This window comes from Balearica regulorum, chromosome 10, assembly GCF_011004875.1.
Source record: "Balearica regulorum gibbericeps isolate bBalReg1 chromosome 10, bBalReg1.pri, whole genome shotgun sequence".
Classification (NCBI taxonomy): domain Eukaryota; kingdom Metazoa; phylum Chordata; class Aves; order Gruiformes; family Gruidae; genus Balearica; species Balearica regulorum.
The window spans coordinates 6868773-6887502 of NC_046193.1; the positions used below are offsets into that span (position 1 = coordinate 6868773).

Here is an 18730-nt window from a genome sequence, read left to right on the forward strand (position 1 = left end):
TGCAATTATTAGTTAGTAACAATATATTTTGATGCTGGCTTTTGAACACTACTGGAGATCGAAACCGAATCTGTTAGCCTAGAAGCAATCTTTCATAATCAAATACCTAAATTTCAGTAAGAATAAATTTCCAGATAGTGAGAGATGGATTTGAATATCTACATATGCATGCCTACTATCATTTTTTGCTGCTAGCTACAGTGAAACACAGCAGCTTGCATGTCAAGCATGCCAGCACCTCAGAGATACTACAGATATATGTGGAGAAACGAGAAATTCTAATATAGACTAGTTTTAAATCAATGCACAAAGTCATGGAAAATGAGGAATTGATAGAACCTGTTTATTTTAAATAACTTCTAGGATATTGCTGCCTATTTTACTTCCTTGATAGAAGTTGTCTGGGACATTAGTGCCACAAATAAGTGCCAGGAGTATCAGTCAGTTTCACATTTATTTGGACAATTTTTCATTTAATTCTTCACTTGTCTTATTTTCTTGTTTTCACAGTTAACCTTTGCAAGATTCTACTTGCCCAGTTTGGTACCTCATGCAGAGAAGGCCATCTATGTGGATGATGACATAATAGTGCAAGGTATGGGACCTTTTCTTAGCCCTTTGCCACTGGCGTTATGCTGAGCTCAGCATGCCGTCTCTCACAGTAACCAAACGCTTCTTCAAGGAAAGATGTAAAAACTTTGTAATTATGAATGAGTTGGATTAAACTGAGTGGTTTTATCTGCTGGAACAACGGACTGAACAGAAAGCCACTCAGCACTTAATCAGGATTGCTTTTAATTTTTCTGTACTTGCTTCCATTTTCCAGATGATATTCTTGAGCTTTACAACACTCCATTGAAACCTGGACATGCAGCTGCATTTTCAGATGATTGTGACTCGACCACTAATAAAGTTGCTGTCCGTGGAGCAGGCAATCAGGTTAGTTTTATTCTGTTTCAGTTGTAACAATAACTGTAAATCCCAGCCTTTGAAAGCAGGCACTCAGTTTTAATGTTCTTGCAGGTTGACTTCCAAATACAGCGAACCTAAAGGTGTGACTGTCCCTACCCAAATCAATTTACTCTGATGTTTGTGTTACAAACGACGCCTGCAGTTTCTGTTTGGCCACAGTAAAAGCAGTTTGAATTTTTGCTGTGCTTTACAATGAGAGCAATTCCCAGTGTGGAACAGCAGGAAGTCTTAATCAGAGGGAGAATTTTTCATTTGTGAGTGTATAAAAAGTACTTTTTCTGGGAGTGGTACCATATTAATAATATGGTATTATTAAGACCATGCAGCATTCCTTAAAGTATGTAGTTTATATAATCACATTTTTAAAAATGTTAGACCCCTTATGCTTTCTTTCTCTCATTTTAAAGGAAGGGGTATTTGCTTTAACAACTTCAAGTTATGCTTGTCTGTTGGGAGTCGTGCAAAATTTTTCTTTAAGTACTAATTTGACCATATTTTAAGCTAATTTCTACTCTCCTTTTTTTCCAGTATAATTACATTGGGTTTCTAGATTACAAAAAAGAAACCATCCGAAAGCTTGCCATGAAAGCCAGCACCTGCTCTTTCAATCCAGGCGTTTTTGTTGCCAATTTGACAGAATGGAAATTACAGAACATCACAAAGCAATTGGAGAAGTGGATGGCACTTAATGTAGCGTAAGTACACCCAAGCTGGGGGGGTCAGCAGGTCAGGGATTGGGTTATGGTCATGGCATTTAGCTGTTAAATGAAGGGCTGTGTATGTATCTGTGGATTCCTGTCATGCAACTGCAAGTGAAAATAAACTGATTTAGGGCCACACAAGCATCCTTTCCCAACTTCTTTTCATCTTCCAGAGAAGAACTTTACAGTAGGACTTTGGCTGGCAGCATTACGACACCTCCACTGCTAATTGTATTTTACAAACAACATTCCAGTATTGATCCCATGTGGAATGTCCGGCATCTTGGTACGTATGAAACATTTGTTACACTGCTCCTCCAGTGTGTTTTCCAGATCTGTAGCTGGACGCATAATTGGTGATGCAGCAAATGGATCTTTTCTTCCCCTATTTTATACCTTGTTCTTTAAGAAACACTGCTTTGCAATACCATCTTGGGGCTTGTGGGCCTGATCCTTCATGTTCTTTTTTGAACTGCTGGGGGATAGTTCTTGAACTGACTTACTCTCAAATTACTTAGCATTTTCCTTTTCTTTTTCAACATATATATTTTATCTGAAGTGATCCTAGGCATTTCCTCCAAGATTGTTGAGAGGAACAGACATTTCTGTCTGTTCTGCTACTGATAAAATGCCAGTACTGGGAGAGCTTTCTTAAGTTTTGTTTCCAATGAACAATACATAGGCTACTGAATATATCTGGGTATTAAGGGGCTTTTAAAGAACTTGGAAGTTAAGGCAGTACATTAAAACAGATTCTGAGACAGATCAAAGTGGCATTGCGTTTCTCCCTTTGCCCTGATTTTCTGCCTCCCATATCCTCTCCTTTCTCCCTAAATGATAAGATTTGCTTTTCGTTAAAATCCCTTGTTTTGAAGTTAAAATATTGCATGTTGGTGTTTCTGCTGCCCTTATTTCAGGCACTAATGCTTCTTTTTCGATAACAGGGTCCAGTGCTGGAAAAAGGTACTCTCCTCAGTTTGTGAAAGCTGCCAAGCTGCTTCATTGGAATGGACATTTCAAACCATGGGGAAGAACAGCTTCATATGCCGAAGTCTGGGAGAAGTGGTATGTCCCTGACCCTACAGGCAAGTTCAGCCTGATCCGCAGACATTCAGAAGCTTATGAAGCAAAGTAGAGTCAAGCTTAACAACTGATGGCATTTTCTCAGGAAACTTCCGGAGCCAAACAGAATTATTTTTAGCCAACTTGTATTAGAGAGCAGTCCTTGCCTTCTGGAGCACAAGGTGATGCACTTATTCAGGTGCAGTTCTGAAAGGCACAGCTGCAACAGAGACACTTCACTTGTGTGATGGAAGATGCTACTCCAGCACTATAGAAAGCAAGGGAGGATCTCCACAAACTAGTAGCACTTTGGTTAGTTCATGTCTGTCTGTCATGTCGTCTTCTGCTCTTTGCTACAAGTCTTCTGGAGGAGGATCATTTTGTCAGCTACAGAAAGAATTTCTAAGAACAAGATACAACTTTGGCTGGTGCTTGCACCATGCAAGTCTTGCACAGCAATGTACTGTAATGAAGAGCTGCTTGGGTTTTGTTTTGTTTTCTTATCCTGTGAAATCGCTTCATCAACAACCCTTTCTTGCATGAAATCTCCCAACCATTTCTGTGTAAGTCTTTCTTGCAGAATTCTGCAAAATTTAATCTTGTTTTTTTGAAAGATTATTCTTTTCAAGTATTATTTCACTATGCAAAAAGGTTTTAACTGCCAGTGAACACTAAAACATTTTTTTTGTAAAGTGAGAAAACCATTCAAAAATAAAAGCTAATTTTAACATGTTGATTTAAGCCTTGGGTAAATGACAGTATGATTCAAGTCTTGATCTGATGTACAAAGTGTGTTTCCTTTATACTTAAATACAGTAGCAAGTAATTGAAACTCAAAAATTGATCTCATCTTTGTAAAAGCAATCTCATTCTAAAATTGTGCAAGCTGTTTATTTTGGGGATCAAGCTGTATGAATTACAGATTAATTTTGTTACTAAGTTCCTCATAGTTCTCTCAAGTGAGCGCAGCTCTGCTGTAGAAGATTTTCCTGCTGTGCCTTTCCCAGTCTGGCCCTTTAAACTCAGCGAGATTCCTGTGTCCTTTTGCAGCCGGCTGCCCATCACCTTTTTTCTATAGGTAAGTTGTTGGGTTTTTTTTTATAGTTCTAGTATTGAGTAGAGATTACTATTAGCTGCTATATCCCAGCAGCTATTGTGCCAATTATTCCATTTAATATAGGTTTGAACTCAAGTTGTTTTTTTTATTCAGTAATACTGTTTGTGAACAGTCCTCAGTGCAAGATGTTTAGCCAAAAGGCTTTGTGTTAATGCAGTGATGGGCTCAGTAGTGTGTGGTCTGAGATACAGGGCAGCAGAGGGCTAAAGGGCTTGTTCGTGTGTGTGTGAATATTGTTTTAGTACTGCTTTGTAATTTAAAAGGGATTTCCAATTACTTGACTCATTGCAGTCACTGTCTGTTGTTCTGTTTGTCATGGATGCTGATCTGTAGTTTGTCATCTATCCTTTTCTTGTCCTTGAAGTGGTTCGGAGTAATGAACTAAGTTCAGATTGTACTAGATCAGCTGATACCAACTTAATTCTGATGACCAGGCTGTGTTTTAGCAGGCTTAAATAAACTGCATGCATCTGTGTCTGCATTTCTTTAAGCTGCATAGGAGGACTATGGCTCAACATACATCTAGGGAAAATAAAACTATCTATTAAGGAACACAGAAACCAGACCTTTAAGTTAATGTTAAAACAAATGCATAGGGACGAAGTGTCAGATGTTTATTCTAAATGCTTAATTCATTGAGCAGCTGCAGGGCCTTTTGGTAATTCTTTTGCCACCCCAGTTCTGCTATAGGCTGAGCGCAGTAACAGGTTCTTACTGCACAGGGCAATGTTCTGCTTTACAGTTACCAGTTGTTGCCATGTACAATAGGAAATGTCATCAGGAAATAGGTCTTTTGTTCAAGAGCGCTGTAAGAACAAGAAGCTTGTTCCCCAGTGAAGACAGATTACGAATATCATAATCTGGTACCTTTTGCAGTGAAGCTTCTGAAGTAGTGCTTAGATAAAATACTTTATGTCTAGCTGAAATAAGTAGCATTTTCTAGCCAACCTTTATATATCAAAGTACTACAAGTTTTGCAAAAGTAATACTGAAAACTTACTGACATGCTCTAGAGGTACAGTCTCTGTAATCCTCTAGGATTATATTAAATTTAAATTAAATTTTATGAAGGGAAGATGAAAACTTACCTTGGAATTTAATTGCTTGAACATCACTAGAATTAAACATTTACCATTTTTCTCAAAGAAAAAGACAAAGGGTTTCATTTTGAAACATCTTTTTATAAGGCAAAGTCAACAGTCTAACTCAGTCTATTAAGAAATTTTAAAAATAGACTTCTTTTAATACAGGAAATAAAGTTTAAGACTTAAAGCTGAATACAGTTGGCTTCTTAGATTTGTATAAAGTCTGTAATGATCAAGGGAGATACACTATTATATACATTATTTGACACAGCGATAATTGTGAATCTTTGCAGCAGCTCTGCTTTGCAGCATTCCTCCAACTTCTGCCGCAACACAAGTCTTCCTGACTGTCCTGAAAGCCAGTAGTGAGTCTCCAAACCATGTCTTCAGACATCACTCATTACACATAGTCTGTATTAAAATCATAGGCATCATCTTCATCTGCTGTCTTATCCAAGCTGAATGATAGTGCATTGGAATGTTCGTTTTCTTAGGAAAAAAAAAAATCATGTGTTAGTGAAACCAATACAAGAGAGAGAGTCTCTAGTACTCTAACACAAGCCAGGGGTTTTAATACAGACCTGGTACCTGCTTTTCTGAATTTGTAGCACTTGTTTGTTGTTTTCCAAGCTTTGCTTTCCTGGTGACCTGAACTTTGCTTTCCTACAAGTGAGAGAGGTCAGACATACATGTTTATTCAGACATCGCTAATGAAGTCTCCCATGCAAATGAAACCTAACAGAGACTGATGATAGTGTGAATGTCCCCTTGTATAGTTGGTCAGGAACACACTGCCTTAAAACTGACTTTGAACAATTTTCTTTCCTTAATTAAGCAAAAAAGCCCAACCCTTAGCTCCAGGAGAAACACTTTGATTATTCCTGGTGGCTCCACAGTGCCATTCTCAGTTTACAGCAAGATACTGACTGGGTACTTGGTGCCAGGACCTAAACAGGTAGAAGAAACCTAATGAAACCCCGATTTACCTCTCTGACATCCATTTCTTCTTCTTCTACATCGTCTTCATCATCATCATCACTTTCTGTGAAATCGTCCTCCTCTTCTTCCTCCTCCTCCTTGCTTGTTTCCAAGTTTTCCCACTCTGATGCTTCCTCTATCACTTTATTTTCCTCTATTGTCCCATTTGCCATACCAGCTGACTGGAAAATGATGCTGCTTGCTGGACTGGGGTATTTTAAAGCTGGGAAAAACATAAGTCGTCTGTTAAGACACTATTAGACAGTACCAGATGTAATGCCTGCTCCCTGAGAGGACAGCCATTTTAGGTCAGGGCTAGAAAAAGACAGTCCTGCCCCCTCCCTTCCACAAGACTAGCAGGGGTAATTTGTGTTAAGACAGCACGCAGAGGCACTGTTCTGTTGCATCAGAATCCATTTCTTTCTTAAAAGGTTCATATTCACGGCATATTGGCAAAGCTATCGTATAAACCCCAAGAGGACTGCTGTTCAAAAATCTCCCATTAAACCTACTACTACCACTCTTAATGGTAGCAGTGCTTTACAGTAACAGTCCTACCTTGAAGAGTGTTGTTGTTTTCTTCTTCTAGGTTCTTTAAATTAAAGCACTGCTGCATTTCAGCTATTTTGTCTTCTGTGAGATATGGTGGCGGTCTCTGAGATCCTGGAGGTTGTGAGTGGTAGCTTATTTTAGCTCTGGGAAAATAAAATATCAGTATTAAAAAACAACCAAAAATAACACAGTTAAATCACTGTATTTAAAAATAAAATCCAGAGCACAAACACTTCACACTCCTCAACCTAGCTACTCATTTATTATAAGCTGTTTAATAACAGTTAAATAGCTATTTAAATTTGACTCAAGTTGTCTGTAACAGTATTAAGTGGATAGCCCACTCCTGAGAGGCAAAAGAAATGGCATACTTTGTCACCACAAATCATCTGCCTGTAAAATCATGAGCTGTAAAAGCAGCTGAACCACTTGAGCAAGGGAAATAGTCACTCAATTACTGATTCAAAATTATATTTATTCCCACTCTCAGAATATAGGAACCATTATAAATTCCCACAGAAAATATGCCATATCCTTTCCTGTCTGTGGAAGAGGACTACATGCACTCAGTATTTGAGAGGAAGACAAATTCCCCTACCAGACTTAGACCAGAAGTCAGAAAACTAGCTATGGAGTAAAGCGCAACATGCTTTGACTCCTTCCATGTATCCTTCACTAATTCAGAAAATTATCCATAGATGGCATTCTCTAAATCTGTTAGCCAATCCAGCTCTCTTTATCCACGTAAAATGTGAGGGGGTAGGGAAAAGCAGCCTCTCTTCTCTAAGTACTTCTCAGGACTCAGAGCTTCTGCTGTGCTGGATTAACAATGTGAAAAAGGTGAGCAACATAAAGCAAAATTTATAGCATACATACCCTGTCCAGTCACAAAGTAGTAATTTAGCTATATTCTCTATGTCAGGAACACCTCCCTTTTTCAGCATACCCCTTTTCTGAGCAAGTAAACTTAAAAACTCTTCAGTGTTCCTGAAATCTGGGATGCTGTAGTGCATCATTACCTAGTGGAAAAGAAAATGGCGCTTTCAGAGATAACCTTTTCTCTTAGTTTTAGGAATAAAAAAGCAAATCAAATTGAGTTACAATGAGGACGAACAAGTATGCAAAGAGCCATTTTTTCTCTTGCATGTGGGAGTAAACATTACAAAGCAAAATGCCTACTTCATCAACAAATTCATCTGCCATTCACCCATACTAGTGGGTGTGTAGAGACAGCACACCCATTTGTGAAAAAAAGGTTATTGCAGAACTGAATAGGGAATTAGGCTTAGGTTAATCTATGTGAAACTAGAGTGAAATCAGAGTTGGATCTGAGGTCTTCACAGTAATAATAGGAAGCAGTCAGAATATCTTCATTTTTCACTCTGTGATACTGTGATAAGATCTTAAAAGGAGGGTTTTTTAAAAAATCAAGTTAGTTATTCGGAAAACAGACTCTTGCTGACAGGATCCTGGCACGCTCTTTCTGCCTTCCATTTATCAGGATGAAAGATCACACTTAGCATTGGATACACCAGCCAAAGTTTGCCACTCCGTATGGGGAAAGCAGTGCAAAAGCCACCAGAACTAGTTGAAGAGAAATGAACTTTGGTTATTGGCCTAAGAAACCTACAGAGAAGTCAAATGCAGTGAGAGATGTGGAAAAAGATGGACCTCACCTGCTGTTTACTGCAGTGATTTAGAATGGCATCTACTCCTTCAAGCACATCTGCTGAATCTGATTCTTCGGTATCTATGATACTTCTCAAGGCCAGAGCCAGGACATTGTTGGAAGGATCTGCAATTATACTTGGACTGTCTAACATCTTTGTCTGTTTATCAATGTGCACAATTTGCATGGACCTATTCAGAGAGAGATGCACTGTAAGTAGGTAAAGATAAATCAACTAGCAAAGGACTGGAGATGAGGAGGGATGCAAGACACAAAGCTCAGCGTTGGACTGAACACGCTTCATACAGAGTCATTTTCAGTGCTTTCTCATCATATGCTTTGCTGTCTCATCATATGCTTTGCATAGGACAGAAATCTAAAAGTACAAAAAGAATGCTTAGACGCTGTATTTCCTCATGACAGCTTGTATCACACAGATGAGCATCTTTCATCCTGGCAAATTGAAATGCACATTTAAAACTGCACACAGGGACATACTTTGCCCCTAATGGATGGAAATTGTACACAAACAACAAACACAAGGTAACCAGAACCCAACAACAAACAGGGAAATGAACAGCTGTTATCAGACTCAGCTTACTTGGTAACGCCTCTTGCTAGGCCCACATTGCAAGCACGAACTCCTTTAAGACTGTTGATTATGCTGCTCTTTCCCACATTAGGGAAACCTGAAGAAAGCCACATAAATCCTTGTAAGTTAACTAATAAAACTCAGCTTATGTAACACATCAAAACTGCTTCTTCCAGGTGCCTTTGGTAAAGTACCTCTTCAGCGTGAGATCAGAGTTGGATCTGAAGTCTTCACTACAGAAGTAAGACAAAGTTTGTATCCTCATTTCTCACGCCGATAATAAAAATGGTGAATGTAACACCACAAATCTTACCAGGCAGGAGGAAGACAGTGCAAGCTACATGGTACGTAACCTGCTTCTCGTTTCCTAAGCTTGTGAATCAGCTAAGGCATCACACAATGTGCCTTCCACAGATCACGTACACTACGTGCATGTAAGTGCAACACACATCGCTGTCAACTAAAGTACTACAATAGCGAGTCTTAGGTGAAAGTAGGAACAATGACTAGAAAGCCCATTAGCAAGTCACGTTAGTTGACACTTACCTACTACCCCAACCTGAATGGCTTTGCTTAGAGTCTTTCCGTGCTCTTGAAGAAGTTTCAAAAGGCATTTGCTTCCAAAACATTCAGTGGTTCTTGATAAATCAACACGTGCACGTCTTTTGGTGAACTGTTCCTGCTACAAGATTCAAAGATAAAGAAATCCCATGGTCAGGAGCTATTTAGGAAGATAAATACATATGCTTAGATTTATTTATCTACTGTAATGTTGCCAACTCCTGTCCTCTATTAGATGATGTTACTGTGTTCTTCTGAACAGAAGGAATTAGTTTTAGTAAGAAATTGGCTAATCAGTTAAGTGACAGTAAAAAAAGGTGGCCATCAACTACTAAGAGAAAAAGGAATGTGAACTGACGTATAGGGCTTGTGATTTCAGTTCAGACTGTATTGCAGGTTTGTTGTGCGACCATAAAATAACCATTTATGTTCAGATGGTAGAATCCTTAAATCCACAAGTTCACTCAAGAGACTTCAATTTTTTGAAGGATTTCAAAACCTACTCTCTGCGTTGCAGTTTCTGCACCATTTCGCAGGAGGGTCCATTTCACTATGCTGTTATCAGGGTTAAGACATGCGAAGCATTATGTATTAATGATGTATTAATACAACTCAAATGAGCATCTTCAAAGAGTCGAGACTAGGGCACAGGGAGCTAACCCCCTTATATGCTTCATGAAATCATGTCAGGTGCTACCTTTACTGATGGCCACGGGAGGAATGGCATAGTACAGCCTGCACCACTTTACCTACAAAACGCCTGAGGTATAACTGGTGCAACCATCCTATGTAGAAGAGGAACAATTCCTCATCTTCCTCCCCTCACTGTCCTTAGAGTGAAGACCTGCTTTTACTCTAGTCCAGCATCCTGGCCACAAGTAACAACACGTATTTCAACAGCAAGAATTTCCCCACTGTACTACAAAGCTTAGTCAAAGTGCAAAGGCACATCCATCAGTCACAGCAGTATCATCAAACAAGGGGAAAAGGAATTTTAAAGAACTAGAGTTCCTGTTTCTCAACGTTTCAACATCTAGGATTGCAAACACATAAGACTTAGTCATGAGACGGCCTTCAGTACTCTTACCATGGTCCTGTCCTTCATCAGTGTTGCTGATTTAAAAGCAACCGTTGGAAACTCCTTCTTCAAATAATTCAACCATTTCTCTAAGTTATCCTTTGGCACTAAATCTGGAAAAAAGAGCACAGTCCTTTCACTCCTGTGAATGTTAAATGTCACTGTGTGGAGGAAATCTAATGTGGAATCAGGAACCAGGCTGTATTTTGTCCATTTAGTATGTTTATGATAAATAATGTTTGGCTGAATAGTAAAGTACCAGGTATGTTCCCCAAAGGCACCCAGTGTTGCAAGCTTTAGTCTTTATTTTCTGCCTCAAGCAGAGCATACCAGAGTTACGTTTTTTGGTCCCTGAATCAGGTTTTTTAATGCTGGGGTCTTGCTAGGAGACTGTATGGTTAGAGTGATGTTCTGTGAAGGATTATCCCATCATCCCTGCAAAGGCTACTCTAATACCAAGTTCCCTTTGCTCTTGCTGTCGCTTTTGGTATTTTCTTCTTACTTCGCTGCTGGTAACTCAGTCATTTCCAGCCTTTTTAGCTGGTTTCACCTGCTTTTGTGTGGATTCTTTCATGCAGCAACGGAAGGGAGAAAATACTTCCCAAAGCCAAACTTCAAATCCAACTATTGCATTGATTTGCTGATCCTTAACTCACCATTGCCTCAGTGGGGACCAGCATGGTGGCCTCTGCCTACTCACCTATGTTCACAAAAATGTTAAAAATGGTAAGATCTTTAACTTCCGTCAAATTTGGCTGAAACCGGCCAATGCCTTTAGAAGCTACTGAAAAGGAAGCTAATGTGCATTTACCTGGCTGTGGTGTTAGCAAACTAGACTAAAAGGTGGAGGAAATGGGATCCCTTCAGTAGGGCAGCGAGCTCAGAGTTGGATCTTATGTCTTCAATGGAATCTCAGATTCCTTTAAAATTTTCTTCATAGCTCACCTACCACAGAACCACACAGTGGCCAAGTAATGCTTCAAGAAAACCTGTGCTTCTTACCAATTTTGTTCAGAACCAACAGTAGCTTTTTGTCTCCTCCAGAGCAAGTTACAGCTTGCTCCAGTTGAGGACACCGGCAGCCCATTGGATCTCTTGCATCTAAAACCTCTAGAACCACATCTGAGGCCTCTATCACCTAGGTTAGAAAAAAGAGAGAAGACTCTCAAATAAGACATGACAGACCATTTGACAGATGACAACTCTGGAATAGCTGTGGCTATTTCACAGAACGATTGGTGAGGTTTCATACAACTGTTCTTGTCTGAGCCCCTTTCTTCTGAACTGCAAACCAGAAAACTGAAGTGATTTTCATCTTCTTCCTCCAAAGGTAAGAAATCCTTAGACTCTAGTACCTCATTATGACAAGAGCTCTTTGATCGCTTGGTATGTACTGACATTGGCCCAAGATGTCTAATGCCTCAAGGTGCTGGTAGCTCACACCAGACAAGACTGAAACCCTCAGTTTCTGTCATAAAATCCCTTACTTCAGTGTCGAAGTTTATCACAAACAACATTTATACTCTCTAGCAGCTGCACAGTAATGCAAAAAAAAGGTAAATAACAAGTGGTCTCATTGCTGACTCTCATCAAATTATATAAAAATAGTCAAGGCATCTCACCTTCTTTAGCTCCCTGCAGAATGATTTCTTTGAATTTTTATGCAGCAATTTGTTAGTCTTTGCTTTAGATTTGCCAGCGGACTCCTGAATACAAATAAAAATGAAAAGGAATGATTTAACTGAGAATTATACTTGTGTGCATATACAGTATGAAAATGTAAAACGTAACATACGGCTTAAGATGTAGTTTCAGGATGACTTTTATTGCTTCTATAGGCTAAAAGAATCCTAATCATACCAGACACCTACCTGTCCTTCTGCTTTTTCCTTGATTTTGGCTGCATTCTTTTTAGCTTCAAGCTTCCTTTTCTTTTCATGTTCTTTCTGTCTGTTGAGCTTCTGCTTTTGTTTTAGTTCTTCAAGCTGATGGCAAACAAAAACCCAAGCCAGATAAAACACATTTGAAGGTGGTAGGGAAGACTACTCTTTCACCCCATTTACTTATTTCTGACCAAAGTTCCTGAAACAGCTTAGTTAGAAGTCATGGCTGTCTAATTGCCATTGGGAACTTTTTTTGCATCCTACCCTGAAAATAAAACTGGTGCCTTCAATTGCCTCAAAACCAGAGGCAATACATCCATTAGCTAGACCCCAAAATAACGGCCGTCCAGCATCCACATTACAGCTGATAAGGGTGCTGCTCTCATGTCCCATTATGCCACGCTGTAGACAGTGGATCCTTATTTCCTGTATAATCACATAATGCCAAGATTTAACTTTCAGCATTCTACCATGATTGCCCCTCAGGACACAGACATGTGCACACACAGCTTCCTTGAAGATAGGAATGGTCTCAGTTCTTGTCCTTTTTACCACAAACCATATTTACCCTCTGCTTTCTTTGCTCTGCTTCCCGCAGCAGCTCTTCCTTAAATGGGGCAGCACTGGGAACACCAGGATCTTTCTTGGGCTTTTTGCGTCCACGTTTTTTGGCCTCCTTCCTGACTTTTCGGTGGTGTTCTCTGATCTGAAAACAGGAACAAGAATGTGTTCTCAGTCTAAGGCAAAAAAAAAAAAAGGATGCATCCCTCCTATTTGCAGACACAGAGTAAAAACTGGTACGTTTCTGACTTTAGACTGAAGTGTTTCAATTGCATAATGTCTCATGATAAAGGTACGCTTGAACGTACCAGCCCAAAACAACGCAAAATGCAATGATGTAAAAAACCTCCGCTCCTTTCTACATCATCCTTTGGCCAATGGTAACTGGAAAGCAAGTTCCGCACTACAGTCCAGACTCCTTTAACGTCCAGTGTCACGTCCTTATTGCGCACGTTCACACGTACAACGTGTTTCGGTAATGATATAGCGAAAACGCCTTTAGTATTAAACTAGTTAGCGTGGAGCTTTAATTAGAAGCGGGGCAGCCGGGGGCCGGCACTCACCTTCTTCTGGATCTTGTAGCGCTTGTGGCAGGTCAGCCTCTTGCTGGCTTTCCTCAGCTCTGCAAGGCACCGCGCCGTCAGCTCACCCGCCTCCCGGGGACAGCCCCGCCGACCACGGGCGCCCGGGGAAGCGGCCCAGCTCCCATCGCCACCCGCCGCCGCCGTTCCCTCGAGTCTGGGTGTCCGTTTCCCCCGCCTCGGGCCGCCGCCGTTCGCTCGGCCACGGGCGGCCGCTACCCTTCCCCCCCCCCCCCCCCCCCGCCGCCCCAGCCTGCCGCCATTCCCCCGGTCCCGGGCCGCCGCCCGCCCCCGCCATTCCCTCGCCTCAAAGCGCTCGACGGCGATATTGCCCGAGGCCCGCCCCCACCCGCGGCCACCGGTGTCCCCGCTCCCGCCGCTCACTGGGCCGCTTCATGGCGCCGCCGGGCCGCGCTCGGCCGCGGCCCCACGTGGATGGCGGATGGCCGCGCTCCTTCCTCCTCCCGCCGGCGGGCGCTGCCGTAAAGCGAAGCGGCCCTTCCTCGCCGGAGGTGTCGCGCGGGCTCGGCGCGTTTGGCGGCCGGGCGGGCTTTGCGGCAGCGGCGGGCTCGGCGGTACGGAGCGGCGGCGGCACCGACGGCGGCAGCAGCGGTGGCGGGGCGGGCGGCGGCGGCGGACGAGTTCGGCCGCGGCTGTCGGAGGCGGAGCGGAGCCGGCTGGGTGAGCGGCGCGGCGCCGGGGTCGCGCAGGCGGGGCGGCGGGCCGAAGCCAGGAGGCCGCTGTCTCCCTTTGTGTGGCCGCCGCGGGGAGGCAGCGCCGCCCGGCCGCGCAGCAGCTCCGCCACGACGGGCCCCGCGCCGGGCCCGGGGGACGCCGAACCCCTCCGCCTCCTCCTGTCACCTCCCCCGTCCCCGCCTCCCGCGGCGGCCCTGGCCCTGGGCGCGGGCCGCCCTACCGCGGCCCCCCCCCGGTGTCGCTGTCCCTCACCGGCGTCCCGACTCCCTCAGCCCTCTCCGCGGTATCCTCCCCGCTGTGCCGTCCCCACCCGCCGCCCCCGGCTCCCCGTCCCGTCACCGGGCCGAGCTCACAGCGGTGACAGCGGCGGGAGGGTGGCCGGGGGCCGGCGGCGGCGGCGCGGCCGCTCCCGGGGCCTCCGAAGCGAGGCCCGCGGACCGGAGCGTGTCCTGGCCGGTGTGGGTGGCAGTGCGGGTCGGGGAGGGGACATCGGCCTGTCAGGCCTGACCCGTTGCCCGAAAAGGTGGTTTTTCTTTGTCTCCTTCTTCTCCTGCCAACAATAACAGCTCCAAAACCGGGCAGGGTGCGAGCCGGGTGCGGGCAGGGGCTCGCCTGCGGGACGGCTTGGGGACACTAGGTGTTTTGCCCCTTTGTTTCTTGTCCCAGTGTCGATAAAGCGATCGATGTGCTGCATCTCTTGCTTCTTCACTAACTCTGTCCTTTTATCGTGTCTGGTTGCTGCCGTTCCCCTTTTCCTATGTTGTAGCTGGTTTCAATGTGATCGGTGATCGGGGGAAATTCTGGCTGTGTTTCCCTCCTTGTTCCGTTTGCTAAATTTACCATGATTTAGTGAGTATTTCTGTTGAAACGTGGGAGATCCTGATAACAGCAAAATACTTTCAGTGGTATCTATCGGCTTTCAGCTTTTTTCTACTTGGATGTGGAAAATGAAATGTGTGCTAGAACCTCATTGACTTGTTTTACGCGTGTATCTCAAATGCACCCAAAACCTGTTCATTTAATGAGGTTAGGCTGAGCAATACTGGTGGTCATCGGTCTAGTACAGCTTTCAGGAGAGGCAGTCTTCCACCCGTTGTGTATATATATTAGTATACATGTCTATTAGTAATGGCCAAAGTGTTTCTTATAGAGATTCCTATGGTTATGTGACATTTTTATGGGTGGTGTGAGTAGTTATTAAGATAATGCCCAAGCTCCTGTTGCACAGGAGATGGCTCGCTTGTAGCGGTGTTGAGAGACTTGTGAGCTAGCAGTTATGTTGCAGAAGATAGTCTAGGAGATGTGTTCTGAAGTAAAACAGAATACATTTCTGCACGTGGTGGGATTATCTGTGTTTATGAGCATGGGGATCTAGAGGGAAGTTTGCGTTTTGGAGCCTGACATTTGGTAGGAGTTTTACGTAAGCGATTTTCTGAGTGTTCATGATGTTGTTCAGACTGATACGTGTTTTGCACCTTTCTCGGTTATTAGAGGAGAAAAGTGTTTTTGGAGGCTGCATACAGAACGGCCAGGTGTCTTGATCGTACAAGTGTACACCAGCATCTGCGTATGACGGAGAGCCTCAGCGTACGCGCCTCAGATAACAGATGTGGAGAAGCCTATAGGCAGTTTGCAGGCAGGTGCTGGTTGGGGGTCCCCAAATCTTTATGTCAGAATAGGATTGGACTGAGTCTACTTTTGGGTTCCTAGATGAACCAGAATTATTGATTGCAGTAGTCCCTCCTGCCTTTCTTTCACAACCAAGAACTTGTGTTTTCTGGCAGTCTCCACATCGGCACATGCCTGGTGTTAGCCGTTTGATACTGTAGCTCTCAAATAAAAGTTGGAGGCAGTGCCAAAAGTGACAGGCTGGTTGTCCATTCCTGAGAAGAATTACCTGCTAATAAAGCACAGAGTTTCTCTGTATGTGCTTGTTGTGAAAATGTCCAGAATATTGAACAGGCAAACAATTTCTCTGGGGTTTGATTGAAGACAGTACTTGTATGAATTAAGTAGAAACAATCATTTTACCATAAAATTATTCTGTACATTTCGCATGGAATTTCTGGAAAAACTCAGACTTGGAGACTGCTTAGAAATTGAAACAGGTATATCTTTGGTGAACCTGTATGGGTGGATACTTAGTGCTGCTTACTTACAAGGATAAAAATCCACTCTGAAGACTGATGGAGGTACATCATCTCTAGTGAGTCTATTAATAATGTTTCTTGACCTGAAAAATTATTTCCTTATTGTTATAAGCACTGTATTACTTCACATTTGTAAGTTTTATTGCTTTCCGGTTTTCACTCTCAGGTCAGATACCGCTTATGTTTACTCCCTGCTCTGCTTGATGAATCATTCTCTTGCAAGTGGCTGTGAAATCTGTAATATGTATTCAGGAACGTAGGGAAATGTGTTTTTACTGTAAAAATGACAGAAATGTCTAGCATTCTGTGTACAAAATTACTTTGCAGAGTTTCTTCTAGGCTAAAAAAAGTTACCTTCTGTTTCTTGCTTTTTTCTCTGTCACTGTAATTATTCAGTTTATTCTTTGATTTTATTCTTTAATTATCTATCCTCAATTTTCTCCTCTCTCTCTTTCCTTTTTCTTGTCTTCCAGCTTTCACTGTACTAACACCATTGCTGATTTGCTACTCTTAGAGTGTTACCTTCTCCCAGTATCTGTACTTGGCCATCAGACACTATGAGGAGACTGGCTTTTCGAGGTGCTGGTTGTACTCTGGTAAATCTGGTAAATTATTGATTGTATGTGCAACATTCTCTCCATTCCTCTGCCTTAGGCTTTTGCTTTTCTTTATCCTGTTAATTATTCCTGCCTTATTCATCTCATTTGTGTGCTTGAAATTCATTCTGTCTCTAACATAAATGCTCTAATGCGGTTATGTTGTGCTGCCATACCTTGTAAATCAACTGAGTGCTTCCTAGAAGAAATTCCTTGGTTTGCTTGGAAAATGGGTATAGGCTGGGATAGATGGATCTATTCTGTCTTCAGCCTCCGAGACAACTACAAATAAAGATATTTTTATGATGCTGTCACTGGAGGTTGGGAAAGAGCCAACAACTTGTTCCGTAAATCACCACAGTTGTTGGATGGTGGTTATTCATTTCTCACTGCTTGTGTTGATAAATGGAAAACTATGGCCAAAAAAGGAGGTAGCTTTTTCTGCTTCTTGATGATTGAGGCATTCATCCTACACATAAAGTGGGAGTGGTAGGTTGCATGATGGTCCAGACCTTTTTTGGCTTGAATCTAAGACAAGGTATTTAGTAGCCATTTGAATTTTAGTTTGTAATTTGATTTTTTTTGCGGAGTTGTTTTGTTTGTTTGGGTTTTTGTTTTGTTTGTTGTGTGGTTTTTGTTTTTTGTTTTTTTTTTTCATTTGACATGGAATGATGTACTTTTACAGCAGAATTGAGTGCTTGTCTCTGTACAGCTCTTGTCTTTAAAACGGCAGTTCTGGCTTTGTTATCATGAATGGGATGAGGTATCAAAATGTAGATAGTTGAAGAATGTATCCTAGTAAGAGCTGCTAAATTCATCTTTATCCCTGTGAGCCCTAGGCTTTCTGACATTGCTGTCATCAGTGACTATGAAACTGTACAACCATTTTGATTTCCCTTTATTCCTGCCAGTTATCACAAAGCTGATGAGATATATGGCTTAACTGAACTGTACTATATAACAAACCTATGTGACTCATCCTAAAGCATTGCTAGCTTCATAGTTAGCTCTCACCAGAGAGTTTGGATGCTATGCCATGAGTTTAAGAACATGTCTCTTCATTATAGAAGAAGTTGGATTCCATGGGTTCCAAGAGGCGAAGAGCTACCTCTCCATCCAGCAGCGTCAGTGGAGGAGACTTTGATGACGGCCACCACTCCACGAATATACCAGGCCCAAGCAGAAAGAGGAGGAGACTTTCCAATCTCCCAACTGTAGATCCTGTTAGTACCTTCTTATGCAGAACTTATTTTCTTGGCAGTACTGTATCCCTCTCTGGGAAATGCTGGATTGTAAAATGCATGATCATACGTAGCACATATACGCTGGCCCTGAATCTGTTGCTGCCTTGGCTAAGCTTTGTTTAGGATGTCATTCAGCTATGGCTTGTTCTTGTCTCTCAGTTTCATCTTTTTCTTTCCCATTTTCCTTTTGCTGCTTTTCTTTTTTTGCTGATGATTTTAGCAGATGGAAGGATGTTGGAGAAGAAGCTGAAATCATAATGTGAAGAAGTTGAGACCTGTGTCTGAATATCAAATGCAGAGAGATATAAGTGGGGAACACCACAGGCAGTGATTGCTGAAGTGTGTAATGTCTCTGTTATGCCTTTGAGTTAGTAGTCTAATTTTAATTAATTACAGGGCAGAAGAACCCCTGTTGTTGTTTTGGAGGTCTATAGCTTGGAGTGGATTGTACTGAATTAATTTACATTTTGGGTGTTTTACTTAGGGAGCTTTCTTTCAGTGCTAATCTAAATTAAAAAAAAATAAATTCTGCACTACCTGGCATACTTGTCAGGTGTCATACTAACGTATGAGATGCACCAATTTCTTCACACTTCTGCTTTAGATCACGCTGTGGATTGGCAGCTTGTCTTTTCCATTGTAAGCAGGCTTT

At 42.4% G+C, this 18730-nt stretch overlaps 3 protein-coding genes and 4 non-coding genes across 9 annotated transcripts in view; 2 read left to right on the forward strand and 5 right to left on the reverse strand.

Annotated features, from left to right (window-relative positions):
* Nucleotides 1-3476, forward strand: part of GLT8D1 (glycosyltransferase 8 domain containing 1) — an 8003-nt gene extending 4527 nt beyond the window's left edge. For all 3 annotated transcript variants that reach the window (XM_075761893.1, XM_075761895.1, XM_075761892.1), the window contains exons 6-10: nucleotides 511-595; nucleotides 827-939; nucleotides 1501-1667; nucleotides 1847-1959; nucleotides 2618-3476. In XM_075761893.1, coding sequence (XP_075618008.1) covers nucleotides 511-595; nucleotides 827-939; nucleotides 1501-1667; nucleotides 1847-1959; nucleotides 2618-2808 — 669 coding nt within the window. In that variant the 3' untranslated portion in view covers nucleotides 2809-3476. The remainder of the gene's footprint in view (nucleotides 1-510; nucleotides 596-826; nucleotides 940-1500; nucleotides 1668-1846; nucleotides 1960-2617) is intronic.
* A 1536-nt stretch (nucleotides 3477-5012) lies between these two features.
* Nucleotides 5013-13911, reverse strand: GNL3 (G protein nucleolar 3). Its single transcript, XM_075761891.1, has 15 exons — nucleotides 13777-13911; nucleotides 13375-13433; nucleotides 12819-12956; nucleotides 12239-12352; nucleotides 11990-12073; nucleotides 11370-11505; nucleotides 10377-10480; nucleotides 9275-9410; nucleotides 8738-8825; nucleotides 8144-8327; nucleotides 7344-7486; nucleotides 6474-6610; nucleotides 5924-6138; nucleotides 5519-5600; nucleotides 5013-5426 (listed from the first exon to the last, which is right to left on the reverse strand). Exons 1-15 carry the CDS (start codon nucleotides 13787-13789, stop codon nucleotides 5338-5340), a joined length of 1722 nt encoding a protein of 573 aa, XP_075618006.1. The 5' UTR covers nucleotides 13790-13911; the 3' UTR covers nucleotides 5013-5337.
* On the reverse strand, nucleotides 7771-7846 carry LOC142603277 (small nucleolar RNA SNORD19). Its single transcript, XR_012837167.1, has one exon. It is a non-coding gene; the product is annotated as a small nucleolar RNA SNORD19 (small nucleolar RNA).
* Nucleotides 8405-8483, reverse strand: LOC142603278 (small nucleolar RNA SNORD69). Its single transcript, XR_012837168.1, has one exon. It is a non-coding gene; the product is annotated as a small nucleolar RNA SNORD69 (small nucleolar RNA).
* Nucleotides 8925-8998, reverse strand: LOC142603276 (small nucleolar RNA SNORD19). The gene has a single exon (XR_012837166.1). It is a non-coding gene; the product is annotated as a small nucleolar RNA SNORD19 (small nucleolar RNA).
* Nucleotides 11238-11310, reverse strand: LOC142603275 (small nucleolar RNA SNORD19). The gene has a single exon (XR_012837165.1). It is a non-coding gene; the product is annotated as a small nucleolar RNA SNORD19 (small nucleolar RNA).
* A 30-nt stretch (nucleotides 13912-13941) lies between the features above and the next one.
* PBRM1 (polybromo 1) overlaps nucleotides 13942-18730 on the forward strand; it is a 66790-nt gene continuing 62001 nt past the window's right edge. Inside the window, 2 exon segments of the mRNA XM_075761883.1 lie at nucleotides 13942-14073; nucleotides 17902-18057. Of these exon segments, the coding sequence (XP_075617998.1) occupies nucleotides 17917-18057 (141 nt within the window). The 5' untranslated portion in view covers nucleotides 13942-14073; nucleotides 17902-17916.